At 41.5% G+C, this 25,719-nt stretch overlaps 2 protein-coding genes across 11 annotated transcripts in view; one reads left to right on the forward strand and one right to left on the reverse strand.

The window, feature by feature from the left end:
• The window catches only part of STON2 (stonin 2), a 148,625-nt gene extending 123,236 nt beyond the window's left edge, over nt 1-25,389 (forward strand). For 2 of the 3 annotated variants that reach the window (XM_060125458.1, XM_060125546.1), the window contains one exon: nt 9,025-10,970. In XM_060125458.1, the coding sequence (XP_059981441.1) occupies nt 9,025-10,970 (1,946 nt within the window). Of the gene's footprint in view, nt 1-9,024; nt 10,971-16,524; nt 16,728-18,348 lie in introns of those variants that run through there. The other variant, XM_060125625.1, reaches the window with a different exon arrangement.
• LOC132507034 (uncharacterized) overlaps nt 1-25,719 on the reverse strand; it is an 86,224-nt gene that overhangs the window by 37,402 nt on the left and 23,103 nt on the right. For 4 of the 8 annotated variants that reach the window (XR_009536042.1, XR_009536058.1, XR_009536086.1 and 1 more), the window contains one exon: nt 15,011-16,665. The exons of 2 other annotated variants lie outside the window; for them this stretch is intronic. The gene's annotated coding sequence lies outside the window, so the exon portion shown is untranslated. Of the gene's footprint in view, nt 1-15,010; nt 16,666-19,165; nt 19,284-24,835; nt 24,925-25,719 lie in introns of those variants that run through there. 2 more of the 8 variants (XR_009536087.1, XR_009536106.1) reach the window with 2 other exon arrangements.

Below are 25,719 nucleotides of genomic sequence, written 5' to 3' on the forward strand. Positions count from 1 at the left end.
TGTTTTTGTTGCCATTGCTGGAAAATCCACATAAAGAGCAGGGAGCTTTGGGTAATATAGGTGAAAGGAGATCATTTGTACGGATCCTTTCAGCTTGCAAGAATTGCCCCTAACCTTTCTATGGGTGACCTTAGCCCAGCTGACTATACCCCCATCCCAACAGACCTTTTGAATTCCTCCTGCAAGGTGTGTTATAGCCTAGCCAAGTTAACAAATGGAAGATAGGCCTGATACAGACTCAGTCAGAATGCCTGCTCTTCTCATTCCCAATAAATACACATGTATACAAGCAAATGTAATAATGCATGAGAGTCCCCAGCGCTGTTTCTTTGCCGCCTGACCAAATTTACAGAATCAGCTGAGGAGAAGTAGCACTTCCCATCGCTAAGGTTCAAAATGATCAGACTTTGAATCTGGTCTACAGTAGAATGGCTCCGCCTGTAACCGTTTCAGGACAGTGAAGGGAAAGAAGGCATTGCTGTGTGTGCTTAAAGTGTGTAAGTTCATCAGGGTTAGGTGAGACTCCCAAGCTCCACCCCCAGAATAAGTAGGCAGGGGTCCATGCCCATGGTGCAGGTGCTCCATGACCCGTGCAGTGGACGTCAGAGTTAGAAGTATTATATGTAAAGAGGATGATGAGTCCCAGCTCTGTAGGGGCATAGACTGATTGGCAGGACATTAGTACCAGTTAAAAGTAGACCCGTGTATTGAAGGGAGCAGAGAGGGAGATGACAAAGCCATTGGTGAGACTGAAGCCTCTAGGTGAATTCCATTTGGCCACTTTGACATGCTCTCTGAGGCATAGTTCTGTTTTCTGTTACTCACCAACATAACCAGGAGGACAGTCAAGCCCTTATCCTTGGGTGCTCCCTAATCCTTCATAAGTCTGGTCCTTTTCTCTGTTTCTTACTATTGCAGTTAAGAAATGGTAAAAGTAGTAAGATGTGTCTTTACCTTCCTCAGAAGTTCCAGGATTTGGGGATCATCCTGCCAAACGTGAAACCTGATTTTACCTGTTCATGTAAGAGTGATGAGGCTCTTAAAAACTGAGATCTCTGGGCTTCCCTGGTGGCGCAGTGGTTGAGAGTCCGCCTGCCGATGCAGGGGACACGGGTTCGTGCCCCGGTCCGGGAAGATCCCACATGCCGCGGAGCGGCTGGGCCCGTGAGCCATGGCCGCTGAGCCTGCACGTCTGGAGCCTGTGCTCCGCAGCGGGAGAGGCCACAACAGTGAGAGGCCCGCGTACCGCAAAAAACAAACAAACAAACAAAAACTGAGATCTCTGACCAAATGTAACAGCATGCACGGTTTAGTCCCTTTTAACCCTAATTTAGGGCATACTGATTCACCCTAGTTCTTCACTCAAGTCCAGGACCTTGTCTGTTCCCTCACCCGCTTAGGGGTCCAGTGGTTCCTTGGAGCTTACAAGTATCCTGGCTTATTGCTGCGGTGTGTCCTCATGTGGTGACCAGGTGAATAGTGAGTAAGGACCTGGGGGCACACGCAAGTGAGACTTCCACTGTGGCAGTGGGACAGGCAGTCCCGGGGAGTGACCTGTCCTGGTCACAGTAAGGGCGCGAGCACCGTAGGCTTGCCACTGTTTCTAGGAACTTACCCGGTGCCCCTCCAGGCAGTCGTTTTCCTGGTCCCCAGTGCTGGCACTTCCTAGGCATAAGAACTATGCTCAGATCAGAGTCAGGATGAAGACCCCTTTTTTCCCTTGCCTCTACCATACGCTCTCCCTGACAGTAACATCTGGATGCTACTCCCTTCTCTTCTAAGCTCCTGAACCAAAAGAGCCCTTTCCACTCTCTTGTCACATCACAGAAGAGTTTGACGGGCCATTAAGCAGAGAGTTTCACAGTCCATCCAAAAGGGCTCAGACCCTAGAAACTCCTCTTTGTTTACTCCTCTTAGGTGGGCTCGGAAAATAGTTTAGGATGGGAAGGAAATGCAGGGGGCTTTTTGCTATGGCAATAAAAAATAAATAAAACACAGGTTAGGTTAGGTCAGCAGGTATCATCACTAGTTAAGCCTCTGAGATGCCCTGATATATAAAATGTTAAGAGATTGATTTATGTTAAGAGATTAATTTATTAAATGGATTGCCAGTTTTTCAATTTACCGTAGATATTGGAATCCAGCCCTGCCCCTTGCCTATGACCTCTGCTGGGGAACTGAAGTTGGGCCTGTCAGACAACAGCAAGGGGTTACAGTGGGATCTCTGCCCAGGTGGGAGAATAGAGCCTTCATCTAAGACAACATAAGAAGCTGATATCAGAAAGGCAACTTAAGCCAGGGAAACCAGTAAGCTAGTTGAGTGGAAGTTCAGTTGTTAGAGGAAGAAGCCAAAAGCAGGGATCCAAAGGTTGAATATTGAAGAAGCCATGGGGAAATGGGCAATGGTAAAACAGGCAAAAGTTTAGAACCAGATTTTAAAAATTTAGAACAGACTTGGAACACAAGATATTGGGGATGTTCCTGGGCCATTCATCAAACTTAAAGTCTGATGCTTGCTTTTATGAGAGGAAAAAAAAAGGGTGATGAAATGTATTAGGTCAGTCTCGATAAGCAGGGAGGGAGTTGGCAGGGTGAGCTGGACCAGTCATTTGAAGGTGCTCAGTACCGCTTCTTAGGTCCTCTTAGCAAATAAAACCCAGAATGCAGTGTAAAATGTTCTTGATAGGGATTCTGTCAAGTAGTGGTTAAGTGGTAGTTTGATGAATTGACTTCTTCACTTTGGGGATATCTCTGACCAGCATCAAAGCATCCCCTCTCCACGACAATGCGGAAGGACAGATAAATAGACTCAGACCCTCTGACTCTCCTTTTTATCAGTGTATTGTGATGATTAAGCAGGTCTCAGCTTACTTTATCCAAGTTAGAAGCTCCCTTGATAAGGTTCAAATGAGTAACTCCTTTCTCTCACCCATACACATTCACGTTATCAGGGGAAGACTTTATGCCCAGAGGCTTCCCTGTATAAATGTCAATCCTGTTTAGTTAACTTCTTTTCTACCACTGAACAACGGCTCCTAAAAAGTTGTGTGTCAAGATGACTCTTGCCAATCTCAAAGGTAAGTTAATCGGATTTTAATCTAATGAACAAGCTTTAAGAAATTACCAGTTAATGAATATTAAAAGTGGGACTTGACTTTTCATTTCATCTTGGGCAGTTGAATTAAACTCGCTGAGCCTTGGTCTTCTCAGCAAAATGAAGGGGTCGAGTTTTATTATTTCTAAAATCTCTTCAAGCCTGAAAATTCTGTGTTCCTCCTCTTGCTTTGCAGATTACTACACAAATATTTAAGTGCCTACTGTGCATCTGAGTCTGGTCATACAGTGTATACTCTCTTGCAACAGTGACTGTTATCTCATGTTGAGAAAACCACAGTAATCTGAGAATATTTGTTCTTGCCACTGCTCGTAAATTCCAGCGAACAGCTCTCAATAAGTTTTTTGCACTTGTCATTGCGTTTAACAAATTAGGTTAACAAATGGGGGAGGAAGATGGCAGACTGTCTGCTGTATTCAAAATATCATAGAATCTGATTTTTTTCCCCATAGTGCTTACTTTTTCTTCAGTTTGGTGGTTTTGATTGCCGTTGTAATCAATTAATTTAATCTTTGTGGTATTTAAAATAGATAGTGGTCGGGCTTCCCTGGTGGCACAGTGGTTGAGAGTCCGCCAGCCGATGCAGGGGACATGGGTTTGTGCCCCGGTCCGGGAAGATCCCACATGCCACGGAGCGGCTGGGCCCGTGAGCCATGGCAGCTGAGCCTGCGTGTCCGGAGCCTGTGCTCCACAACGGGAGAGGCCACAACAGTGAGAGGCCCGCGTACCGCAAAAAAAAAAAAAAAAAAAAAAAAAGATAGTGGTCTAACATTAAAAGAATCCACCATTTCTCTTTAGTTTGCATCAGTAAAGGCATCAAGGAAGCTCTTAGGTACTGGAAATTCTCCCTGTGATGTAGAATAAGAACCTAATCTTCATCCATGGCTTTTATTCGGCAGAGGCCAACTCATAATACTAAAAGCAATATGGAAGAGAGAGTAATTAAAATGATGCTGGTGTTTTGATTATATTTTAATAAGTCAGTCAAATGGAATTGTGGATGATAGTTAATGTTGTTCTAAAGATCATTAGTTTTTGCCGATTTCTTAGTGGAGAAATTTGCCAGACTTTTTTCCCCCTTATTGTTTCCCTTACCAGCCACACCAGTCATAAGTGTCTTAGGAAAGATCTAACTGCTGCATTATCCACATGGACTACAGTGAAGCTGTTGGCTTTCTTGCTCTAAGGTCAATCAGTGGGAGGAATAAAGATAGGTTTTGACCTTTTAATATTTCTTTATTTTGTAAGCAATGCAGCATTTTTTAAAAAAGAATACAGATTTAGAATTTTAAAAATCACCTCTTACCCCACATGAGACATTTGTTGTCACATCAAAAAGCTTTTTAGTACATACATACACTTTATATCATGAATGTGTATCATTCTAGCAGCAGTAGCAACAGCAGCAGTAGTTATAGCAGCTAACATCTACTGAACGTTTATTATTTGCCAAATACAATTCTAACATCTGTATTAAATTTTCACAGCAACCCTGTTAGGTAGGATTTAATATTCTTCTAGTTTCATAGGTGGGAAAGCTGAGACGCAGAGAAATTAAACAACTTGCCCAGTCACATAGCTAATAAGCTGCAGACACGGAATTGAAACCCAGGCAGTCTGACTCCACACTGTAGGCTCTTGTTATTCACTCAACAATATATATCATGATCAGCTTCCAGTGAATTAACATCATCAACAGCATTGTCTTGATTGATGCATGAGATTCCATTTAACCAATCTCCCATTATTGGACATTTGTTTCCAATTTTTCCATGATACAAACACTGCTATGATAAACATACCACTATATACATCATTACATGTCTGTCTTGTTCTTTCCTTAGATAAAGCCTATAAGTAGAATTCTTGGATTATGTTTTTTGAGACTTTTGTACAAATTTTCAAATTGCCTTCCAGAAAGATTTCTTTTTAACACTTACATTATAGAGTGTAAATTTCCATGTGTCACCAGTAATGATTATTATTCTTTCTAAGTCTTTGTCTCTCTGACACAGGGAGAATTGTATTTATTCTTTTTTAAAAAAAAATGTTTAGGGCTTCCCTGGTGGCACAGTGGTTGGGAGTCCGCCTGCCGATGCAGGGGACACGGGTTCGTGCCCCGGTCCGGGAGGATCCCACATGCCGTGGAGCGGCTGGGCCCGTGAGCCATGGCCGCTGGGCCTGCGTGTCCGGAGCCTGTGCTCCGCAACGGGAGAGGCCGCAGCAGTGAGAGGCCCGCGTACCGCCAAAAAGAATGTTTACTTAATTAATTAATTTATTTTTAATTTAACTTATTTTTGGCTGCGTTGGGTCTTAGTTGTGGCACGTGGGATCTTTCGTCGTAGCGCGCGGGCTCCTCTCTCTCTAGTTGTGGAATGTAGGCTCCAGAGCACATGGACTCTGTAGTTTGTAGCACTTGGGCTCTCTAGTTGAGGTGCACGGGCATAGTTGCCCTGCAGCATGTGGGATCTTAGTTCCCCGACCAGGGATCAAACCGCATCCCCTGCATTGGAAGGCGGATTCTTTACCACTGGACCACCAGGGAAGTCCTGTATTTATTCTTTTATAAGTTTAAACTCTTTTTTCCAAAGAGTTATTAGATATTTATATTTCTTCATTAGTGAATAGTCTGTTTTCATCCTATTTTATTGTGAGGGTGTATCATTTTTATTAAGGATACACTGTCATTATATATTAAAGAGGTCGAATTTTTGTCTTATACAAATATTTTCCCCAAGAAATTTTACATACAGATTGTCATTTTTTTTATACGTGAAAGTCTCAAAGACGATTCTTTAATAAAAAGAGGTTCAGAAAATATATGACTTAACCTTTATAAAAACAAGTGAGGATGTCCTTCAGCCAGTGATAAATGAAAAAAAAATTAGAACTCACAAATAGGGAAGTCAGTGTTAACAGGGGATAATTTTTTAAAGTACTATTTGGCGGTCCTTAGGTTCACCTCAAGAAATGCTTTATTTTCATATGAAAATATGAACCACTATGACCTATATGAACTATGGATCACTTTTGCTGTTCATCTATAAAAGTGTCTTTTTTTTTTTTGGCTGCGCTTCAGTAGTCATGGGGCGGGCTCAGTAGTTGTGGCTCGCGGGCTCTAGAGCGCAGGCTCAGTAGCTGTGGTGCACGGGCTTAGTTGCTCCGCGGCATGTGGGATCTTCCCGGACCAGGGATCGAACCCGTGTCCCCTGCATTGGCAGGCGGATTCTCAACCACTGAGCCACCAAGGAAGCCCTATAAAAGTGTCTTTATTAAGATATTTTTTCTTTATAAATGATTTTGTAGAAAAACAAATTCTCATTTTCAGAAATTTGACCTATACCCCACTATCATCCCAAAGGATGGATTTTTAAAACAGGTTGTAATCATGGAAGATGAAAATGCCAAAGGAGAGACTTTATAAGTCTTTTGAAACTTTTTGATGGCTGTCTAAGAGAATGTAGAATCTCTAGAAATTAATTTAATTCAAAAAATTTCCCCCCAAATTTAAAGATACTTCATTTAAATTGTATTAAGAGTCAAATGCTTCACAACTGTGTAGGACTTGGTGTGATCTCAAGTAACTTGGCTTAAAAACAAATTTATTGTAAGAAAATTATCTTCAGTGGAGACAGAGGCCTTTTTCCCCCCTTTTTTTGGTTTGGGAGAGGAAGATGAGAAGTGCTATTTTGGGGACAAGTCTCCCAACAGAAGAGAATCCTTTAGCAGCAAGAATAAACAGCTTTGGCAGAAAGCCACCCTCCAAAGGAAAAGGACTTAGGGCACGTTTTGAACTAGGGAGTAGTAATGAGCTCCAAGGCAAAAAGGATATCCCTGGCACAAGGGGTGGGTCAATACCAGACTGTCTGGGTGGAAATACTGCTTACAAAAGCTCCATAGAGCTGCTTCATTAAAAAGTGATGCATTTTGCGATACACCCCTTTTGCCAGTTCTCTAGGGAGGATTAGTTACTGTTCCAAGGAAGTGATTGTATTTTACTCAGGGCCACATTGTTCCCTTTAGGCTTCATTACAACAACAACAGCAGCAGTTGTAGTAGTAATAAAATATAAGTCCTACAAACCTGGATTGTTTTCTGACCCTTTTCCCTTCATTTTCTAGAAAATAAATCACTTATGCATTTACAAAAGTGGATTAATGATTAATTTGAAGGAGAGTCTCATCTTTCATTTTATAATGCTTTTAAATTCTTTTGTGATGCTGCATATATAGAAAATACTTTTTGCTCATTATATTTCTGGGGCGAATGTGGGTATGTATGTATGCTCACTCATGCATGCATTTAGCTTATATTTTCAAACTGATGTTTTCAGTAGAGGTAATTGCTATTTGTTTGAATAAATATACTTTGAGAGATGGATGAGAGGCAGCCATCCCATCCATGTGTAATTACATGTTTAATTATATGTGACATTGCTCATTTGGTGTGGTTGGATATGATATTTGTGAAGATTTAGCAGGATGATAAGAAAAGCCAACTATTTGACTTAACCATTTGAGTATTCATTTCTCTTTGATTCCAAATTTCTGGCAGTAAAAACAGTGGGTGGAATGGCAGCAGAGATCCCCATACACATTCCTCCAGAGACAGAGAGAATAGAACTGCTCCAAAGCAAATTTTCTTTTCTCACTCATTCAATTAACAGTTCTTCACTGAGCATTTACTATATGCCAGATACAGATTTGTTTTCTGTGCCATTCCTTCCTCAGAATCCACTCCTTGCTTTATAAAGGCCTCATTTCCTCCTCCTTCCTATAACCCCAGCAGACACACAGCATCTTTACTGAAAAGGTCTGGGTCTTCCTGCATCGAAACTCAACTCCTGTATCTCCTTCCTCGAAGGCCCTGCTAGGGTGGAGTTTTATTTGTAATAATCTTTTTTTTCCCCCATAAATTAAACCCCAAGATGGAAAAGTATTTTAGAGAAAAAAGAAGAGATTAATGTCAGGAGCATTTTCTCATGTTATACGAACTTGTAAACATTTTAATGGCTGCTTGTTATTCCATTGTATGCCTCAGTTTCTTAACGTTCACCCAAAGCTTGGTTCCTAATTTGGATTTATTTCCTTAGGGTGAGATTACTAAGTCATTGTTCATGAATATTTGTAAGACCCTTAATACAAATTGCCAAACCATTTTCAGAGAGTTTGTAGCAACTTACGGTCCCATTAAGGGTCTATTTACTGTTCATATTATAGCACCTTTACCCTCATCGAATACTAAAACTTTAAAAATCTTCACTGATTTTTGGGGTTTAATTTACGTTTTTCTTATTACTAGTGAGACGGAACATTTTCTACATGGTTATTAGACATTTTTCCTTTCTCTTTCCTGGGTTGTCTGTATATGTCCTTTGCCTGTATTTCAAGTTTTTGTATTTTTGTTATTCACTTGTGTAAATTTATTTCATATTAAGGATGTTAACATTTTGTCTTTAATATTTATTTACCACATTTGGGTAAAAATCTCTCTGATTACATTATTTGCAATCATATTATCACTTAGAGCATATGGCTTATTTTGTTCAATGAGATCAGCTTTATATCATTTTATGTAGGAGGTAGTTTTCAATGTTTAAAAATATAAGAATACATACTTTAGAGTCAAGAAAAAAAATCTATTCCAGAAACTTCGATAAAATAAAGGGAGAATGTATAAGAGTTAAATTGCAAGGGACCTGGGTCCTATCAGTGCTTCTGTATTGACATTTGTATTCTTACTGCTTATTACAAAACTGTGAGAGCTGTGCCCAGACGAAACACTTGAGGACAAGTAATGAAATGCTTTGGAATTTACTGGATTCCATATAAAATTCTAGTCATCCCTCATTCCTATACCTCTAGAGGCCCTGAATAGCAGCCCTTCATATGTTCTCCTTTTCCTTTTAGACAATTCTTCCTCTCTTCAGGAAGATGAAGAGGTAGAGATGGAGGCCATCAACTGGCAGGCCAGCAGTCCAGCTATGAACGGACACCCCGCCACTCTAGTGACCTCTGCTCGTTTCCCTAGCTGGGTCACTTTTGATGACAATGAAGTCAGCAGCCCTTTGCCACCAATCACCTCTCCTCTGAAGCCGAAAACACCACCTCTTGCATCTGTGATCCCAGATGTACCTTGTAACTCAACTGGGTCATTTAAGAAGAGGGAACGTCCCAAGAGCACTTTGATGAACTTCTCCAAAGTTCAGAAGCTGGACATTTCCTCCTTAAACCGTCCGCCTTCCGTGCCTGAGGCTCCTCTTTGGAGGGCAACCAATCCTTTTCTGAATGAGACTCTACAGGATGTACAACCCTCCCCTATAAACCCTTTCCGCGCTTTCTTTGAGGAGCAGGAGAGGCGCTCCCAAGACAATTCCATGTCTGGTACCACAGGCAAAAGCCAAAGAGATTCTCTCATTGTCATCTACAAGGATGCCATCAGTTTTGATGATTCAAGCAAAAACCAGTCACACTGTGATGCTGTTGAAAAACTCAAACGACTCCAACTTGAGGATCCCGATCACTTAGGGAGTACAACACTCCCTGATGATGACCCAATAGCCTGGATTGAACTAGATGACCACCCACCAGGTTCCGCACTGTCCCAGCCCAAGGATGGTTGGCCCATGATGCTTAGGATCCCTGAGAAGAAAAACATCATGTCCTCTAGGCACTGGGGACCCATCTACATCAAACTGACAGACAGTGGGTATCTGCAGCTGTATTATGAGAAGGGCTTAGAAAAGCCATTCCGTGAGTTCAAGCTGGAGATCTGCCATGAGATTTCAGAGCCCCGGCTCCAAAACTATGATGAGAACGGCAGGATCCACAGCTTGCGGATAGACCGCGTCACCTACAAGGAGAAGAAGAAATACCAGCCTAAACCTGCCGTGGCCCACGTGGCCGAGAGGGAACAAGTGATTAAGCTGGGCACCACCAATTACGATGACTTCCTGAGCTTCATCCGTGCAGTTCAGGACCGTCTCATGGACCTGCCGGTGTTGTCAATGGACTTGTGCACAGTTGGCTTGAACTACCTTGAAGAGGAGATTGCAGTGGATGTCCGAGATGAATTCTCTGGCCTTGTGAGCAAAGGAGACAACCAGATTCTCCAGCACCGTGTCTTGACACGGGTCCACATCCTGAGTTTCCTCTCTGGCCTTGCCGAGTGCCGCTTGGGTCTCAATGATGTCCTCGTCAAAGGGAACGAAATCGTTTCCCGGCAAGACATCATGCCCACCACCACCACAAAGTGGATCAAGCTCCATGAGTGCCATTTTCACAGGTGTGTGGATGAGGATGTATTCAACAGCTCACGGGTTATTCTGTTCAACCCTTTGGACGCCTGCCGACTTGAGCTAATGAGGTTCAGGACAGTATTTGCCGAGAAGACCTTGCCATTCACACTCAGGACTGTGGCAAGCATCAGTGGGGCAGAGGTGGAGGTGCAGAGCTGGCTGAGGATGTCATCTGGCTTCTCCTCTAACTGTGATCCTCTCACTCAGGTTCCCTGTGAGAATGTGATGGTTCGCTACCCTGTGCCCAGTGAGTGGGTGAAAAACTTCCGCAGGGAAAGTGTCCTGGGGGAAAAGTCTCTGAAAGCCAAAGTGAACCGGGGGGCAAGTTTTGGCTCAACTAGCTTGTCTGGCTCTGAGCCTGTCATGAGAGTAACTCTGGGAACTGCGAAGTATGAGCATGCCTTCAACTCCATTGTGTGGAGGATAAACCGACTGCCTGACAAAAACTCAGGTAGGCAGAGCTTTCTCTTCTGTGAAAACTGCCACATGGTTGTGAAAGAGCTGGGATCAAAGTTCCACATTCTCTTTCCCTATGAAGTGCTGGTTTTTGTTATGTGATAGGAATGATGATGGGGAGGGATGGGGGAATGGGGGACCAGAAAAACAAAAATATTTGAGCAAAGTACTTAACAAACATGCATGACCCAGTTCACTCCATCTTTCTACTCTCTTACTATCACAGTTCTTCCATAAAACTATGCATTATTCTCCTCAGCTGGGCTGCTAAGCAGATTTCCAAGGCAGCTTATGATTCTGTATTCTTTTCTGACTCATTAAAGTTTTATCTGGTGTTGGAAGCTATCCTTTTCCAGATCCTAGAAGGCTTCTGGGCTTTGAAGAGATGTCTGTTGCCCCAAGTATAGGTAAAAGAGCCAGTTTATGGCCAGTCATGTGTACAGTACAGGCCAAGAGTTAGATCTATGATTCCAGTCACCCTGTGCAAGGCCTGTCAATCATAACATCCCAAGTTCAGAGCCAGGATCTGGAGATGGGGAAGGGGCTTCTGATCAGACTGAAGATCCAGCCAGGACATGAAGGTCCAAAAGGACTGAAATCCAAAAGGACAGAAAGTAAGGGAAGGGATGTTTAATTTAAACAAAGGAGACAGTTTACCAGCCCTAGCTGGCCTGCTCCCAGCTAGCAGGGGTGCTTCTGTGCTTGAGTGAGCCTGAAGGCAATGACTTTCCTCATGGGTCCAGTGAGATTTGGTGAAATGACAAAACTAAGGAGTAATCAAACCAGCTCTAATAGCTTTGTTTCTTAGAGTAAGTCTGGGTGACCCCAGTGGTAGGCAATAAGCCCATGATCCTGTGACCCTTTAAATCACTTTTCTTGTTTATAATAAACTTCGCTCATCTGTTAAAAAAGTGGGTATTTGGGCCAGAAAAAAAAAAAAAAGAAAAGAAAAAGAAAGAAAGAGAGAGGTTTGGAAAAACTGTTGGTTAAAGCCTTTCTCTTATGCAGATATTCTTTTTTCCATTCTCACTATTAAATCCTAACAGTATGATTGGAGTCTTCATTTCCTGTTCTGAGTGTGGAGTGGCTGTGTTACCCTAAATGTAAAACAACGTGAAGCCAAGAAGCAATACGATCTGGCCAACTCCCTAGGCAGGCCAGGCAGTGGACACACACCAGGGCTTTCTTGTCAGACACTGGGTGTAGCAGTGCAAACCGAAAAGACAATTGGACCTCTGTGTTTTGAGGCTGGATTTGCCACCCCCTATTTCTAAACTGACAGAATTTTTAACATAAAGTCTTCCTCTCTGAGCTTGCTTATTCATTTCCCTAAAATCAGCACTGTATTCTCCTGGTGATAGATAGCACTGTGATTTCTGCCTCAGCCATGAGGCCGATGTGAATTGATGGCAGAAAGGAGAAACCCTCAATTCTCCTTTGGCACGGATGCCCTTGAGAAGAGAACTGAGGTAACGGGGAAAATTACTGTTTAACCCGCAAGAGGCTTGACATGAGAAAAGACCTCAGGTTTATGCTTACTGGAATTTTTAGCTCTGCAATTTACTATAAGCATGTATTCAGATCACTTCATTATGGAATAATTGGATTTTCGAGCTCGAAAGGACCTTGGGGATAACTTAGTCAAACCTCTCCATTCCACAGATGAGAAAATTAAGGACCGGGAGTGACGTGACTCATCACATCCAGGGGTCTTTTTTCTCCATACCACAGCTGCCTCTTAGTAGATGACACAAAACAGACACAAACTCAAAGTTACTTCCACTACGAGGACAGAGATTTTCAGTTTTCTCAGTGTGTACACACATACCCCATTTGTTTCAAAGTTCTTTCTCTCAAATATTTAAAAGTACCATGTGAGGGGCTTTATAAGCAGCAGAGACTGACTGGCTTCTTTTAGCAAAAAGAAATAAATTGTTGGAAAGATACAGGTAGCTCACAGAACTGAAGGAAGAAACAGGCTTCAGAAAGGATAGCTCTTGATAGCAGGAACTGTGGATGTCTCCTCAGGCTGCAGCCTTTGGGACAAACCATCACAGGCCATTTTCTGTCCTTGTGCCACTTCCCAAGAGTAAAAGGGAGGACAGGGCATTTTGACTGACGTGACCACCAAGATGACATGCAGTGCTGGGGAAGAGTATTTCTCGAAGAGGAAGAAAAAAGAAAAAAAAAAAAAAAAAGATTGTTACCAGAATAAAAAGGGAGCAGATGCAGGGCATGGAATAAATAGTCCTCAGCAACCACTTTCCTTAATGCTTCCCAGCGGGGTAGTGTTAAGTAGGCTCAAGGCCAAGTAAATGCAGCCTTTATACTACATATGTATTTCTAGATTACTGGAACCTTATTTGTGAATGATTTTTAAAATACATAAGGACAGCATAAGGATATTTGGGGATATTTCTCACGTAAACCTACCCCCCACTCAATTACTGCTTTTGCTGTCATGGTTGTGTATTTTTAGACATGAAATCCCCCCAAGAGCTTCTTATTTCTACTTCTGGCCAATGGTATATTTCTGTGTCAGTTCAGGAAATTAATAGCACCCTTTTCCTGGAAACTTGAGATGTACAGGATCTGAATTCCAGTCAGAATGCAAGTTCTTACCATTGCTGGTATTCTCTGTGCCCACCCCTGCCCTCCCCATCCACTGCTCCATCCATGAAGCCAGAGAATTGACGATGATCTGTTAGTAACTGTCCCTTTTCTGAGCTCTTCTTAGTCTTGAGATAGCTTTGGGAAGGTGCCTTTCATAGGCCATTTTTCATAATCCTCACACCTCTACTTAGAGTGAAAGAGGACTGAACCTCTGCACATCTGCTCCCACCTGCAGTGGCCCTGCAACCCTAGCCCCAACAGGTAGGATGGTCAGACTGCAGGGCAGCATGGGCCAGCAGGCTGGCATCCTGGGCTTTGTCGGCACCTCAAGTCTGCAGCCACAGCAGGCTTATCCCAGTCAAGCCATCAAAAGGCTAACAAGCTGCCATTGGATTCCAACATGGCTCCCACCAGCAGGGTCCCTCTATCTGTGCTCTCCCAGGACCCATCCCGTCTTAATCCCAAGAGCTTTCCTTTAATCCTAGAAGGCACCAGAACAAGTTTCTGTGCTTTCCCAGATTGTCTGCCAGGAAACAAAACATTCTGTTCTGCATAGGTAGCTTTCTTTGCTGGAATTCCAGTTCTCATTAGATCAGGTGAAGGGAAAACAATTCTAATATGATTCCCCTTCTATGGAAAATAGAAATCTGAATTTTAATATTAAATTTTCTCAGCTTCATCAAGGAAGATGACAAAATGTGAGCTCATTAGTTCATTAACATGAATTAAATGCTATTAGCTTTCAAAATTGTACTTCCCTATCTGTCCACTAGCCCTACACATGCATTAGCTGATGCTAGAACTCAAGAGAGAATGTTGCTTTCATAGAATTTTCTGTGAATATGCTTTGGTGGGGTGAGAAGAGGGGGGTCAGTTTTGTGGAAAGTTATGATTTTCAGTGTTCCAACCATGTGTAAATAAGGGTAATTAGATAAAACTGTTGTTCAGGTTGCTATTGAATTAAATTAAGAAACTCCTCTAAATACTTTGTAATGATCTAAATCTATAGCAATCTATTGAGAGGAGTGTAGGACATAATTTGGAGTCAGTTAGATAATGAGTTTTATTCCCAGTACTACAAGTTAATGGCTGTGTGACCTCAGGCAATTTACTTAAACCTTTCAGAGAAATCTCAAGTTTCCTCTTTTATAAAATAGGGTTATTAACACCTAGCTCATTAAGAAAGGAATTAGTAATGTTTTTAAGTGTTTAGCACAGTCTCTGGCCTGTAATAAGTGTTCAGTAAGTGACAGCTATATATAATTACATCTGTGGTACACAATTTTAAAAAATTGGATTCATTTTCAAATAATGTAATTTTTACTACTACATATATCTTAAATTCCTTTCCTAAAAAACTGCAATTTTTTCAATTAATTTTCCAAAGTATTACTCTTTAGAAAGACCCATTGAAATATGTTACATTTGTGAAACAGAGCAAAACAAATACTTCACTCTGTTATGTTTTCCTTGGAGAGCGGGTGTGTATGTCCTCAGGCTCCGAGATTAAAAAGTCCTGCCCAGACCAATAAAGGAAATTGGAACTGTTTATTTGGGGAAACTCGGATAACTAAGGGCTGTTTCAGTTACATAATGAAGCCAGAGTCACATGGTTTATCCACAGTGAGTTGCTTTATGGGTTTCTTACAGCTTCCTTTTTCTCCACCCCTGTCACCCTGCAAACCTGTCTTGAGGTTTGAGGACTGTGAGGTTATGACTCAGACAAACGGGTTAAGAACATCTGGGAGTCAGACTGCTGGGTCCAGTTCTTGGCTCTGCCACTTTCTAGCTATGACCTTAGGCAGCTGACCTTACCTCCTGAAGCCTTAGTTTCCTCATTTGTGCAGCGTAATAATTATGACCTCAGGGGACTGTTATGAAGAGAGAGAAGTGAGAGAATCTGCATAAAGCACAGTACTTGGCTTAGAGTTATCAACAAACGTTTCCTGTTAACATCTGATGAGCGAGGACGATGCTGCGGTGGTGATCGTCATAGAACTAAGTTCTGACTCTTTTCCCTCAAATAATCTAATAACAATCCTCAAATGAAAATCAGACCGTAAGTTTGCCTTCCAAATACAGTAGAACTAGCCATAGATTTATAGAGTTAAATAGCGGTAAGGGACGATGCCTGGCATTATCCAGCCTACCCTTTTCCACCCCCGCCCAACTCGCCACTTCACACATGAGGAATTGAGGCCTGGAGAGAACAAAAAGGACTTGGGTGTGGGATCTCTGCACTTAGGAGAACTGCAGGTCAAACCCAGGTATCCTGACTATTAGTCTGTATTCTCTCCAGCGTTCCACGTGCTTCCCTAAAGCATATGTGCTGTTTCTAAGGGCTTTGTCATTTTTATATGCTGTTCACCAAAAAAACATGCCAAAAGCATTTAAAAAAAAATATCAAATGCTGGGCCTCCCTGGTGGCGCAGTGGTTGAGAGTCCGCCTGCCGATGCTGGGGACATGGGTTCGTGCCCTGGTCTGGGAAGATCCCACATGCCGCGGAGCGGCTGGGCCCATGAGCCACGGCTGCTGGGCCTGCGCGTCCGGAGCCTGTGCTCCGCAGCGGGAGAGGCCACAACAGTGGGAGGACTGCATACCGCAAAAAAAAAAAAAAAAAAAAAAAATCAAATGCTATTAAGAAAATTCATCTTCCGAAGGAAATTGATGATTTTGCTCCAGGTGGCCGTCTTTGATGTTTTATTAGGTGCTAAGTGCTGATCTCTTTTATTCCTTTCTGCCAATATACAACCTCTATTTCATAGTATTTACACTGTGTTCACATAGCACTCTGACCTGAGCAGGCAGAAAGCACTCCATTTCTCAGGTCATGGGTTTTATTGCTAGGATACCAGGCTACTGTAGTCAGATGTTATGTCAAAAGGTCTGAAGCACATACAGTGTGATTTCTGCCGAGGCAGATTCTCTGCTCAGAGTTGGATGCTCTTAAAGACTGCCAGGCCTCCTTTTGTTTGTTATTGAGGCTCTTCTACTTCCTCCCCAAAGAACCTGAACCCTAGATTCTTTGTCTTTCTTTCATAGCTTCTGGTCACCCACACTGTTTCTTCTGCCATCTTGAACTTGGCTCTGACCGGGAAGTGCCTTCCAGATTTGCCAATCACATTAACGTCGAGTTCAGCATGCCTACAACTTCTGCCTCCAAAGCTGCTGTAAGATCCATCTCTGTGGAAGACAAGACCGACGTCAGGAAGTGGGTCAATTATTCTGCACACTACAGCTACAAGGTAGCCTCAGGAGGCATCTGGCTCATGTTTCCAAGTCTGTCTGTGCACCCCCATGCCCTCCCCCTTCTCATTCCTTTTAGCAGTGCCTGCCCAGGGTGCAGGGTATTCTCCTACCACCTTGCAGGCGGTTTACCATGCATAGCTGTGGTTGAGTCTGCTCTGAGTTAAATGAATAATCTCTCTAGCAGGCAAGAGAAAGGTTGGAAAGAGAAGTACAGGCTGATGAAGGAGGAGTATATAATGTCTTTCAGTCGTCATGAACAACAACAGAGTAATGGGGTAATGGGATTATTATTACTCATTTGTCATATAATTTATGTGCAGGGGAGTGAGTTTGGAAGTGGAGAGAGGGTCAGGAAAATGCTAACCCAAAGCATATATTTCAGCTCCAGGTGTTGATGAAGTGGATCTGAATGAAGTTTACATAGTGAAGTATGACACTATGTATGACAGTATGTCATAGTGAAGTATGACATATACCAAGTCATACAACCTGGTCACTGGGCTATAACTGGACAAACTCAAAAGCCAGGCAAGCTTCTATAATAGTAACAGGATCAGGGCTGTGAAGGAGGAAATGAAGTTGGAGATTTCCGACACAAATAGTATTGTATCCTGAGTAGTTAGAAATTCAATAGGAGATTATATGCCAAAGACGGAAAACAGGGGGTTACTGAAGAAGGATTTGGCAAAGTGGTTTAATAATTTTCTATTCGTAATAACATCCTTAGATTTATATGATCATTTAATTGTTCTTTAAATATTTCCTTACTTGTGTGATTTAAAACATTAAACTACCAAAAAGAACAAATACTCCATCTTGTGGCCAGGAAAGAACCCAGCACTTTCCTCAAACATGACCCTAGTCAACTGTTCTGTCTTGAATTGTTTCCCTCATCATAAATATCCAAGTGGTATTGAGAAGAGCGGCTTTAATTATGAAACTCCTTCAGCTCAAAGGATTCCCTGCCTGATTTATCAAAGGCTTCAGATGAGGTATATCACTCTCAAGGCAAGATTAATTTATTAATCTCTTTACAGTTACAGCTACAGTATTTTCCAAAAGATATAGGCAGAACCGTAAACACTACAATACCTATCCATTTGGAGACTTTTTAAAGGGATAAAATAACGGAGAGCGTAAAGAGCCAGCTGCAAAGGAATTCATTCATTTGGTAAACCTTTGTGATTGCCTGCTGTATGCCCATATCATAGGGGTACAATAGTGAACAAGGGCCTGCCCTGTCCTACGAAGTCTGTGGTGTAGCGGGTCCAGGGTGTAGTGGGAATATACACAGAGGAGCACCTGACTCTACCTGGTGAGTCAAGAATAGCTTCACAGAAGAGGTGACCTTTGAGTATCTGTGTAAGGCAAAGAATAAGAATTTTCCAGGTGGACTGAGAGGGAGAGGAATTCCAGACCAAGCAAAGGGCATGTGCAAAGACAGAGCCATAATATACACATGGCCAGTAGCTTGGTGTGACTAAAGCCCAGAACATTAACCAAATTACAAGGACTCTCAAAGAACCTAGTGAGCTTTTCTCTTTTGGTTTATTTATTTGTTGGGATGTTTTCCTGATATTTCTTCTGATATTTCTCTCCAACTTTTATTCTTGACAGGTGGAAATTGAGCAAAAAAAGAGTTTGAAGCCAGACTTTGAAGGAGATGAAATGGAAAATCCCAAGGAGTGTGGGGTCCAGTGACGAAGCCCTACTGCAGGGGGCCCTGACCTAAGCATCACGACAGGATGTCTTCCTGAATAGCTGAAGTTCAAGGCACTGCCTACCATGGCTACTCCATGTTGGGAACAGTGTATTGGACCTCCCTGTTTGTAGTTACCTGTATTCTAACAGGAAGCCCTAAGGTGCTTGCTTTGGAGAGGCTCTGATCATGCCTGAAGCACCTGCATCACCTGACTTTTTGGAGCTTACTGTATAATTAAGCCTCCTCTCCACTCTGCTTATCTCACAGCACTTGGGTATGGTTTGTGACTGATAAAGTCAGGAAAAGAAACTCCCAACATCATTGTTGGCGTGATTTCCTTCCGATGTTCATCTGTCACTTACATCAGTTTCTGGAAAAGAATCTTGAGAAGTTAATTAACTAAGACTCCATCCCTGTCACTCCCCTTAGAAAAAGTTGAGAAAAGGTACAAAACCGATTTCCTCTTTGGGTCTGCTAGACCTTTCATAGGTGTCTCCATTCTTCAAATGTTAACACTGTGCAACAGAAGTTTTTGAGATGCTTCCCTCCTGGTTCTAGATAGTGTTGACTGAAACACTTTTTCCATCTTTCTAAGGCATCAGTCCCAGGGTTCATCACCCTGAGTCACAGTAGACAATGGAAAAAAGGCACAAGAGGACACTTCTAAATTCTGTGAGTAGCCCCATATTCTGCGAAGAGTGGCTATTGAAGGGAAAGCAAAATTGAGCTTACTTTTCTTCATTCTGGGGAAAAAGAACATTCATTGTAAGATTATCTTCAATTCAGGAGACAGCTTAAATCTCAGTGAATTTCCAAATTCACACTGAAAAGTATAGGCCATTTTTGATTCCTGAAACAGATGGATACATGTATCTCAGGCATTTGTCAGGGGCATTTGGGAACTCTTTTTATACCTCATAGCCAATAGACAGCTGTGTGTCTCTTTAACTCAAACTTTACAGGAAATATAAGTTGAAAAGATCATTTTAAAAGCCGTTTCAAAACTGAGCTTGTATGAGCTTTTCCTAAAAATTCAGAGTTTGATAATCACAGAATTGTAATAGATCTAAAAGGCAGAAGACTCTAGGGTAGAGATGAGGGAAAGCCATATTTTTCTAATGTTGGGAACACTAAATCCTGATTCCAAGAATCTAGGACACTCAATATTCTTTCTCTTCATCTGTTCCAGCTCACATTCTGTACCTCTGCATCCCAAAGAGGATACGAGCTCAGCAATTTAAAGGCAGCTTTAACCTGCCTTCCTGTTTCTCCCATGAAGAATAGAGTAAGGGTTATCCAATTTGTAGATGACATAGAAATAGACATATAACTAGTCTGTTGACTGGCAGATTCGGGATTAGTTCATTCCGTGAATATTCACTGAATTCTATGTATTGACATTAGGATATAGAAATCATTGTAATTTTTTGAAATACCTGAACATAAGACTGAAACTAAAAGGATGAAATTAAATAGGCATTAGTGAGAAACTCTATATTCTGAGTTTCTTAAATGCAGCCCACTAAGTACAAAATGGGGTACCTATGTGTGTGTTTACCTGTGTGTGTTAATGGGAAGGGTGTTGGAAAGTCCTGGTTTCACAGCAGTTTTTGTATAAAATGTTTTCTGGGGGAAATGAGCTCAGTTTTGAATCGGGAGTATATCATAGCTATTCACAAAACTAATGCATTCAGCCTGTGGTAACAGAAGTCTAGGGAGTCCTGCATGCTGCACTGGTCAGCCCACATCTGGATGAAGGGCTGGGTTCAGTTCTGGGAACCACATTTTAAGAGAGATGTTAATAAATTGATTGTGTCCAGTCAGGTGGCCAGGGTTGTGGAGAGTGTGATTATACATGGAATAGGGGAATACTTCCTCTGAAGAACAGAAGGTATAGCTGGAAAGGGAAAAAGAGGGAATGATACAATAGCTGCCTTGAAATCTCTGTTGAGCTATAAAAGGGGAGAGGAATTGGACTTTTCCTGTGTTGCTTCAAAGGGCAAAAAGAGGAGCTTTATAGATGACAGATGTTTGCTTCAATGTAAGAAAGAACTTTGTAATGAGTTGTTCTAAAGAGGAATGGACTCAAACAGTAAAACTTCCAGTTGCTGCAAATGCCCAAAGGCTAAAATAACCCATCCTAAATGCTATGAAAGGGACTCTTAGATTGGATTTGGGCTAGATTCTTAACAAGATCCCTTCTACATATAGGTTTCGTTTCAACCGTATTAGGATTCTGTTTTTAGTTTGATAAGTGGTTTTTCATGCTCTTTGAAATACAGTGGAGTCCCCCAGAGGTCTTTGTCAACTGAGGACTCCAAGGCCTAGCCCTTCCCCTGTTGTGCTAAAAGCACATGAGATTCCTTATAGAAACATTGAAATGGGTTGAAGAGTTGGCAAGGTGAAGGTCATTCTAGCACCTTCTTTACCCAAGGTTAGCACCTGTGCACCCTCTCAAGACCTCTGCTTCACCTGCTAGCATCACATGTGTATCGGTGGTTGGACCCTTTTTTCCTGTTGGTTATTTCTCATTGCCTTTGTACTTTCACCTGGACATTTTTTTTTTAAACCAAGGGATGGGGAAATCCCTTCCATGCTATCTACATTCAGCAATCATATTATCATTCATTTTTAAAAACCTACCACCTTGATTTCATCAGATTTGTTTTCCCTCTACTGTTTTTTGGAAGTTGATTATGGGTAGCATTTAGGGGGGTGGGAAATATAATACTATATATTTTTAGATGTAGTTTCGTTAATAGCCTACATAGAAAACACTGTTGGGCAAATACCTTTTTGATATGCAGATTCTAAGTTTGCCACCCTGGACTTGGATTTTGTGTGTGTGGCCACAAATAATCCTTGTCTATGTTATCAGTAATGTGAAAATATTAGAAGTGAGTTCATTTTACCAATACATAGTCTTACTATTACTATTAGAATATAAATTAGATGTCCCATGATATTAAGAGCTGTGCTTTTTTTTTTGAGACTGGTGACTTCCTTTTTTGACTTTATAGTAAAGGAGGATGAGAAATGTACTCATGATATATCAAACGAGACTATGAGGTACTTTGTGGGTGTACCATTAAACTCCCTTTGCCACTCTTGTAAATATACTAGTTATGCCTTATCAAAATTGTGCGTTCTACTCATATGAAATATAATCCGTGCAGTTTTTTTTTCTCTTCTATTTTCTTCTCCCCACCACCCCCCACCCCATGCAACCCTCCTGCATTATTGGCAGGGCTCATAACCCATGAGAACATTTCTTTTCTTTTTGGCTGTGCTGCACGGCTTGCGGGATCTCAGTTCTCTGATGAGGGATTGAACTCAGGCGACTGCATTGAAAGCGCCGAGTTCTAACCACTGGACTGCCAGGGAATTCCCAAGAACATTCTTTTAATGTAAAATATTTCTTATTTAAAATTAGAGTAATTTCCTTTCAAATCCTGTAGATGAGGGCAGGAGCTTATTTCCCTAGAAATTCATATTCCCAAGAAATGTGATCCATGGAGGCAAGAAATGGCTCTTATTCTTTGTTTCTAGTACCTACCACCAAGTTAGTTTGGAATATAATAAGTTTCAGCTACCTGAAATCCTGTGCTGATAGGACAAACAGATATTAATGAAATAAAGGAAAATTACTTAGGTATTCAATAAATGTTTGCTGAATGAATACTGATGCTTAGACTCTAAGGCTACCTAACCCTTACTTATCATCAAACACATTAAAGCACACAAGCATGCTTCTATTTCCTGGAGAACTTAAATAATTTTTCTTTCCTTGCCTCTACTGTCAACTAGTGATAACTGTCAGCACTTAAGCACTTAATGTGCATCTGAACTTAAACTACAGTATATCTTATTCATATTGAAAAACATTTTTGTGCCCAAAGATAACAGTAGCACAGATGCTGTCACAGTCCAGATTATTGATTCAGTTTTGTTCTTGCAAGTCAGACAGCTCTGTGAGCCTAAGCTTTGACCATTCGAATGGTGAGAGGGAGAAGAAAGCATTTAATAGAGTACATGGACAGTCTTGGTGTGCTAGGTCTTTGTTTTCCCCAACATTAACCACTGACCAATGTTACTGCGCATTTATTTTGTCACCATAGTAAGAAAGATGGAGGCCTGGGGTAGTAAGGCTGAAACGTGTGAAGTGACATCATGATTTCAGAGCTGCTTTAAATCTCATAATAAGTTTCGTGGTGGGAAAAGAGAGAATGATCTGAAATTTTTCTTAAAAATCTTTAAAATATTAAGTTGATTTGACTAGGAAGCACTGCCATTTAGCCTACTTTTAAAATTTTTCCCAGGTGGGAATGGTAACTTTAACTCTTCTACGAATGATTATAAGTTAATTCTAGCATATCTAGAGTTTAGGTGATGTTAAGAATGCAACAGGAAATTCAAACAAAACTGACCAAAAAGCTAAATCCACAAAAAATATTATCTAGTAAAGGAATTATCTCTTAACATTTCACTAACAAGTGTCATTCAAAACATGACAGCTCTTACATAAAATTAGTCATAGCATTTTCACCTTCTAAACATACTGTCATTACCAATGTCTAAGTGCCAATTCCCTACAAGTCACCATCTCTCTACCATTTAATTATGTTCTTTTTAAATGAAACTTGCTTTGGACATTGCGACTCATATTTATGTATTTAAAGAATTAAAAGTGAAAGAGACATAAATGTAGAAAATAAATGTGTGTGTCAGTAGTATTTTCCCATGTATTAACTAAAGTAGGAATATGGAATTTTTACATTTCTTATACTGTGCCTTAGCAAACCTGATTTAGAGTCTAGTCCTTTTAACAATTGGGGGAAAAAAAAAAGTATCTCTGAATTTGCAATTCCAGGCCTGTAAAGGCAGAAACTATCCATAGCAATGTGTTTGGTAGCGCCTGGAGAGAGGCAAATAATAACTGCATGTAAAGAAAAGCTATGAAAGAACAGAATCAAAAAACAGAATGGCAATATGAAAAAATATAGAGAAATGACAAATACAGCGCTGGCCACCAAACCTCAGAATACTTGAACTAGGGGCTTCCCTGGTGGCGCAGTGGTTGAGAGTCCGCCTGCTGATGCAGGGGACACGGGTTCTTGCCCCGGTCCGGGAAGATCCTACTTGCCGCGGAGCAGCTGGGCCCGTGAGCCATGGCTGCTGAGCCTGTGCGTCCGGAGCCTGTGCTCCGCAACGGGAGGGGCCACGACAGTGAGAGGCCTGCGTACCGCAAAAAAATAAATAAATAAATAAAAATACTTGAACTAGAGGCCTTAAATGTAAGGAGCTCCAGGAATAATAAAAGATTGCCTAGCAGGGATAAACAACAGAATTAATTCAGTTCAATAAGTATTTGGTCAAGGTGCTGTCCCAGTAACCAGCTTCCCTAAAGGGAGCTAAGGCCAAACACAAGGACACGGAGGACTGTTGATGTAAAGACATTGGTGGGCGTGCCCTTTATCAAGGGAGAATTGGGGTTTCTCTGAATCTTTAAAGGACACAGTCATGAAGACAATCATCATGTTAAGTCACTTGCAATTTTCCCAGTTGGGCTTCAGAAACCTCAGCTAAAAAAGTGAGGACGCTGGACTGATTGTTCCCTCAGATCCTTTCCAGCTCCAGTGTTACGGATTATTTTACAAACTGTCTTTGGTGCCACTGTCAGTGATACTTCATATCAATAGGACTCTTCATATAATCTTAAGAACCAAGAAGTTTTAAAATTTGAATACTGGGAAAAGCAGCTGGCCCATCTTTTCTCTTTTAATGTCTCTATCCTTTACCATCTGCCCAGACAACCCTGCAGTCCTCTATTTTGTAGTTGCCTTCAAAACACAGATAAACATGGAGGATCAAAAGGACGGTGAAGATCAGTTGGAACACTGCTCTGGAAGTTCCTCTGGCATCACCCAGCACAACAGTGGTGTGAAGGTGAAGAGGAACTGATAGGATTTGGGTACTACCTGAAGCAGAAGTCGGTCTGACCCTCCAAGGGGCTATGTCGGGATGATCAACAATTTACAGATATATCCTTTTATACAAAAGACTGCAGAAATCGAGGGGGAAAACAAACTTAGTAAACATTCTGGGACTATCTGTAACACAGTTATGGCAAAAGGAGATGAAAGGGTCGGTCCTCCCTATCCTCACAGTCTCTCAGTAACATGAAAATGTAATTATTTTTAAAAAATGTGTACAAGCTACAAAATAGCATCTCTTTCGTGGTATGTGTTAGTTTGATTTTAGATTCCTATACTAAGAGTTGCTCAAATATAATGGCTCAATTCCAGCCGGACAAAGTAAAGGAATTTTAGCATCCTCTTCCTGTTCAGTCCCACCTTCTGCCTCAGATCAAACCCTCAGTGCTGGCTGTGGACACCATCTAGCCGCACTGTGACTGAAGCCTTAAGCACCGCTGTCTGGCCTCTGTGTGCTTCAGGGTCAGCACCCACACGTGGTTTCCAATGGGAGCGGTTCTGGGAAAGCAGATGTGCAATCAGATCTTGACAGCAACCTGTTGGACCAAAGCATCTAAGGGTTTTGAAGTACTGGGGTGACAGAGGGAAGAATATGAACTCCTCTGACCCTAAGTCAGCATGCATTTAACCTTTGTGTCAGTCAACCTGCCAACAGAACCTGGAGAAAGTTTACCATATTCAAGAAATGAAACAAAATCAATCAGTGTTTTAAGCCAGGGAGCGCTAAAAAAGCACCCCCTCCTCACTCTCCATTTTTGTAATGCTCATAGAGCATTTCAATGTGTCAGGATGGAGGGACCCAAGATCCAGTGAATGATTCAGCTGATCCAAGGCTTGGCTTTTCCTTCCTTCATCATCTGTCCTCATTCAATGTAACTGCTTGTACTATGTGATTTATTTTATGTTAAAAACAGCTTACTTAAAAAAAATGTGCCTATGTAATAAAGTCTACACACTGGCTAACTCTATAGAGGTGAGGTTTTGTTTTTACTTGTTCTGCTGATTATCATCTGTAATACCCTTTTTGAGCTAGGAAAAAGAGCTGTTAATAAAAATTTTAAAACAATATCTGTCACTATGCAAGATTTAATGAGGTCAAGCATAATAAAAAATATTTATTATTAAGAAGATTCATCACCCTGTTAATACAGTTAGTGATCATAAGCTGACAAGTTAACAAGTGACCTGTATCCTAGTTAAGTTTACTATGAATATACTTCAGTCAATTCAAGATATATTTATTGCATTGATATTTTGGGTCTAATTCTGTGAGAAAACAAACAGTTCCTAAGG

Source organism: Lagenorhynchus albirostris, chromosome 1 (genome assembly GCF_949774975.1).
Source record: "Lagenorhynchus albirostris chromosome 1, mLagAlb1.1, whole genome shotgun sequence".
In the NCBI taxonomy this organism is placed as follows: Eukaryota; Metazoa; Chordata; class Mammalia; order Artiodactyla; family Delphinidae; genus Lagenorhynchus; species Lagenorhynchus albirostris.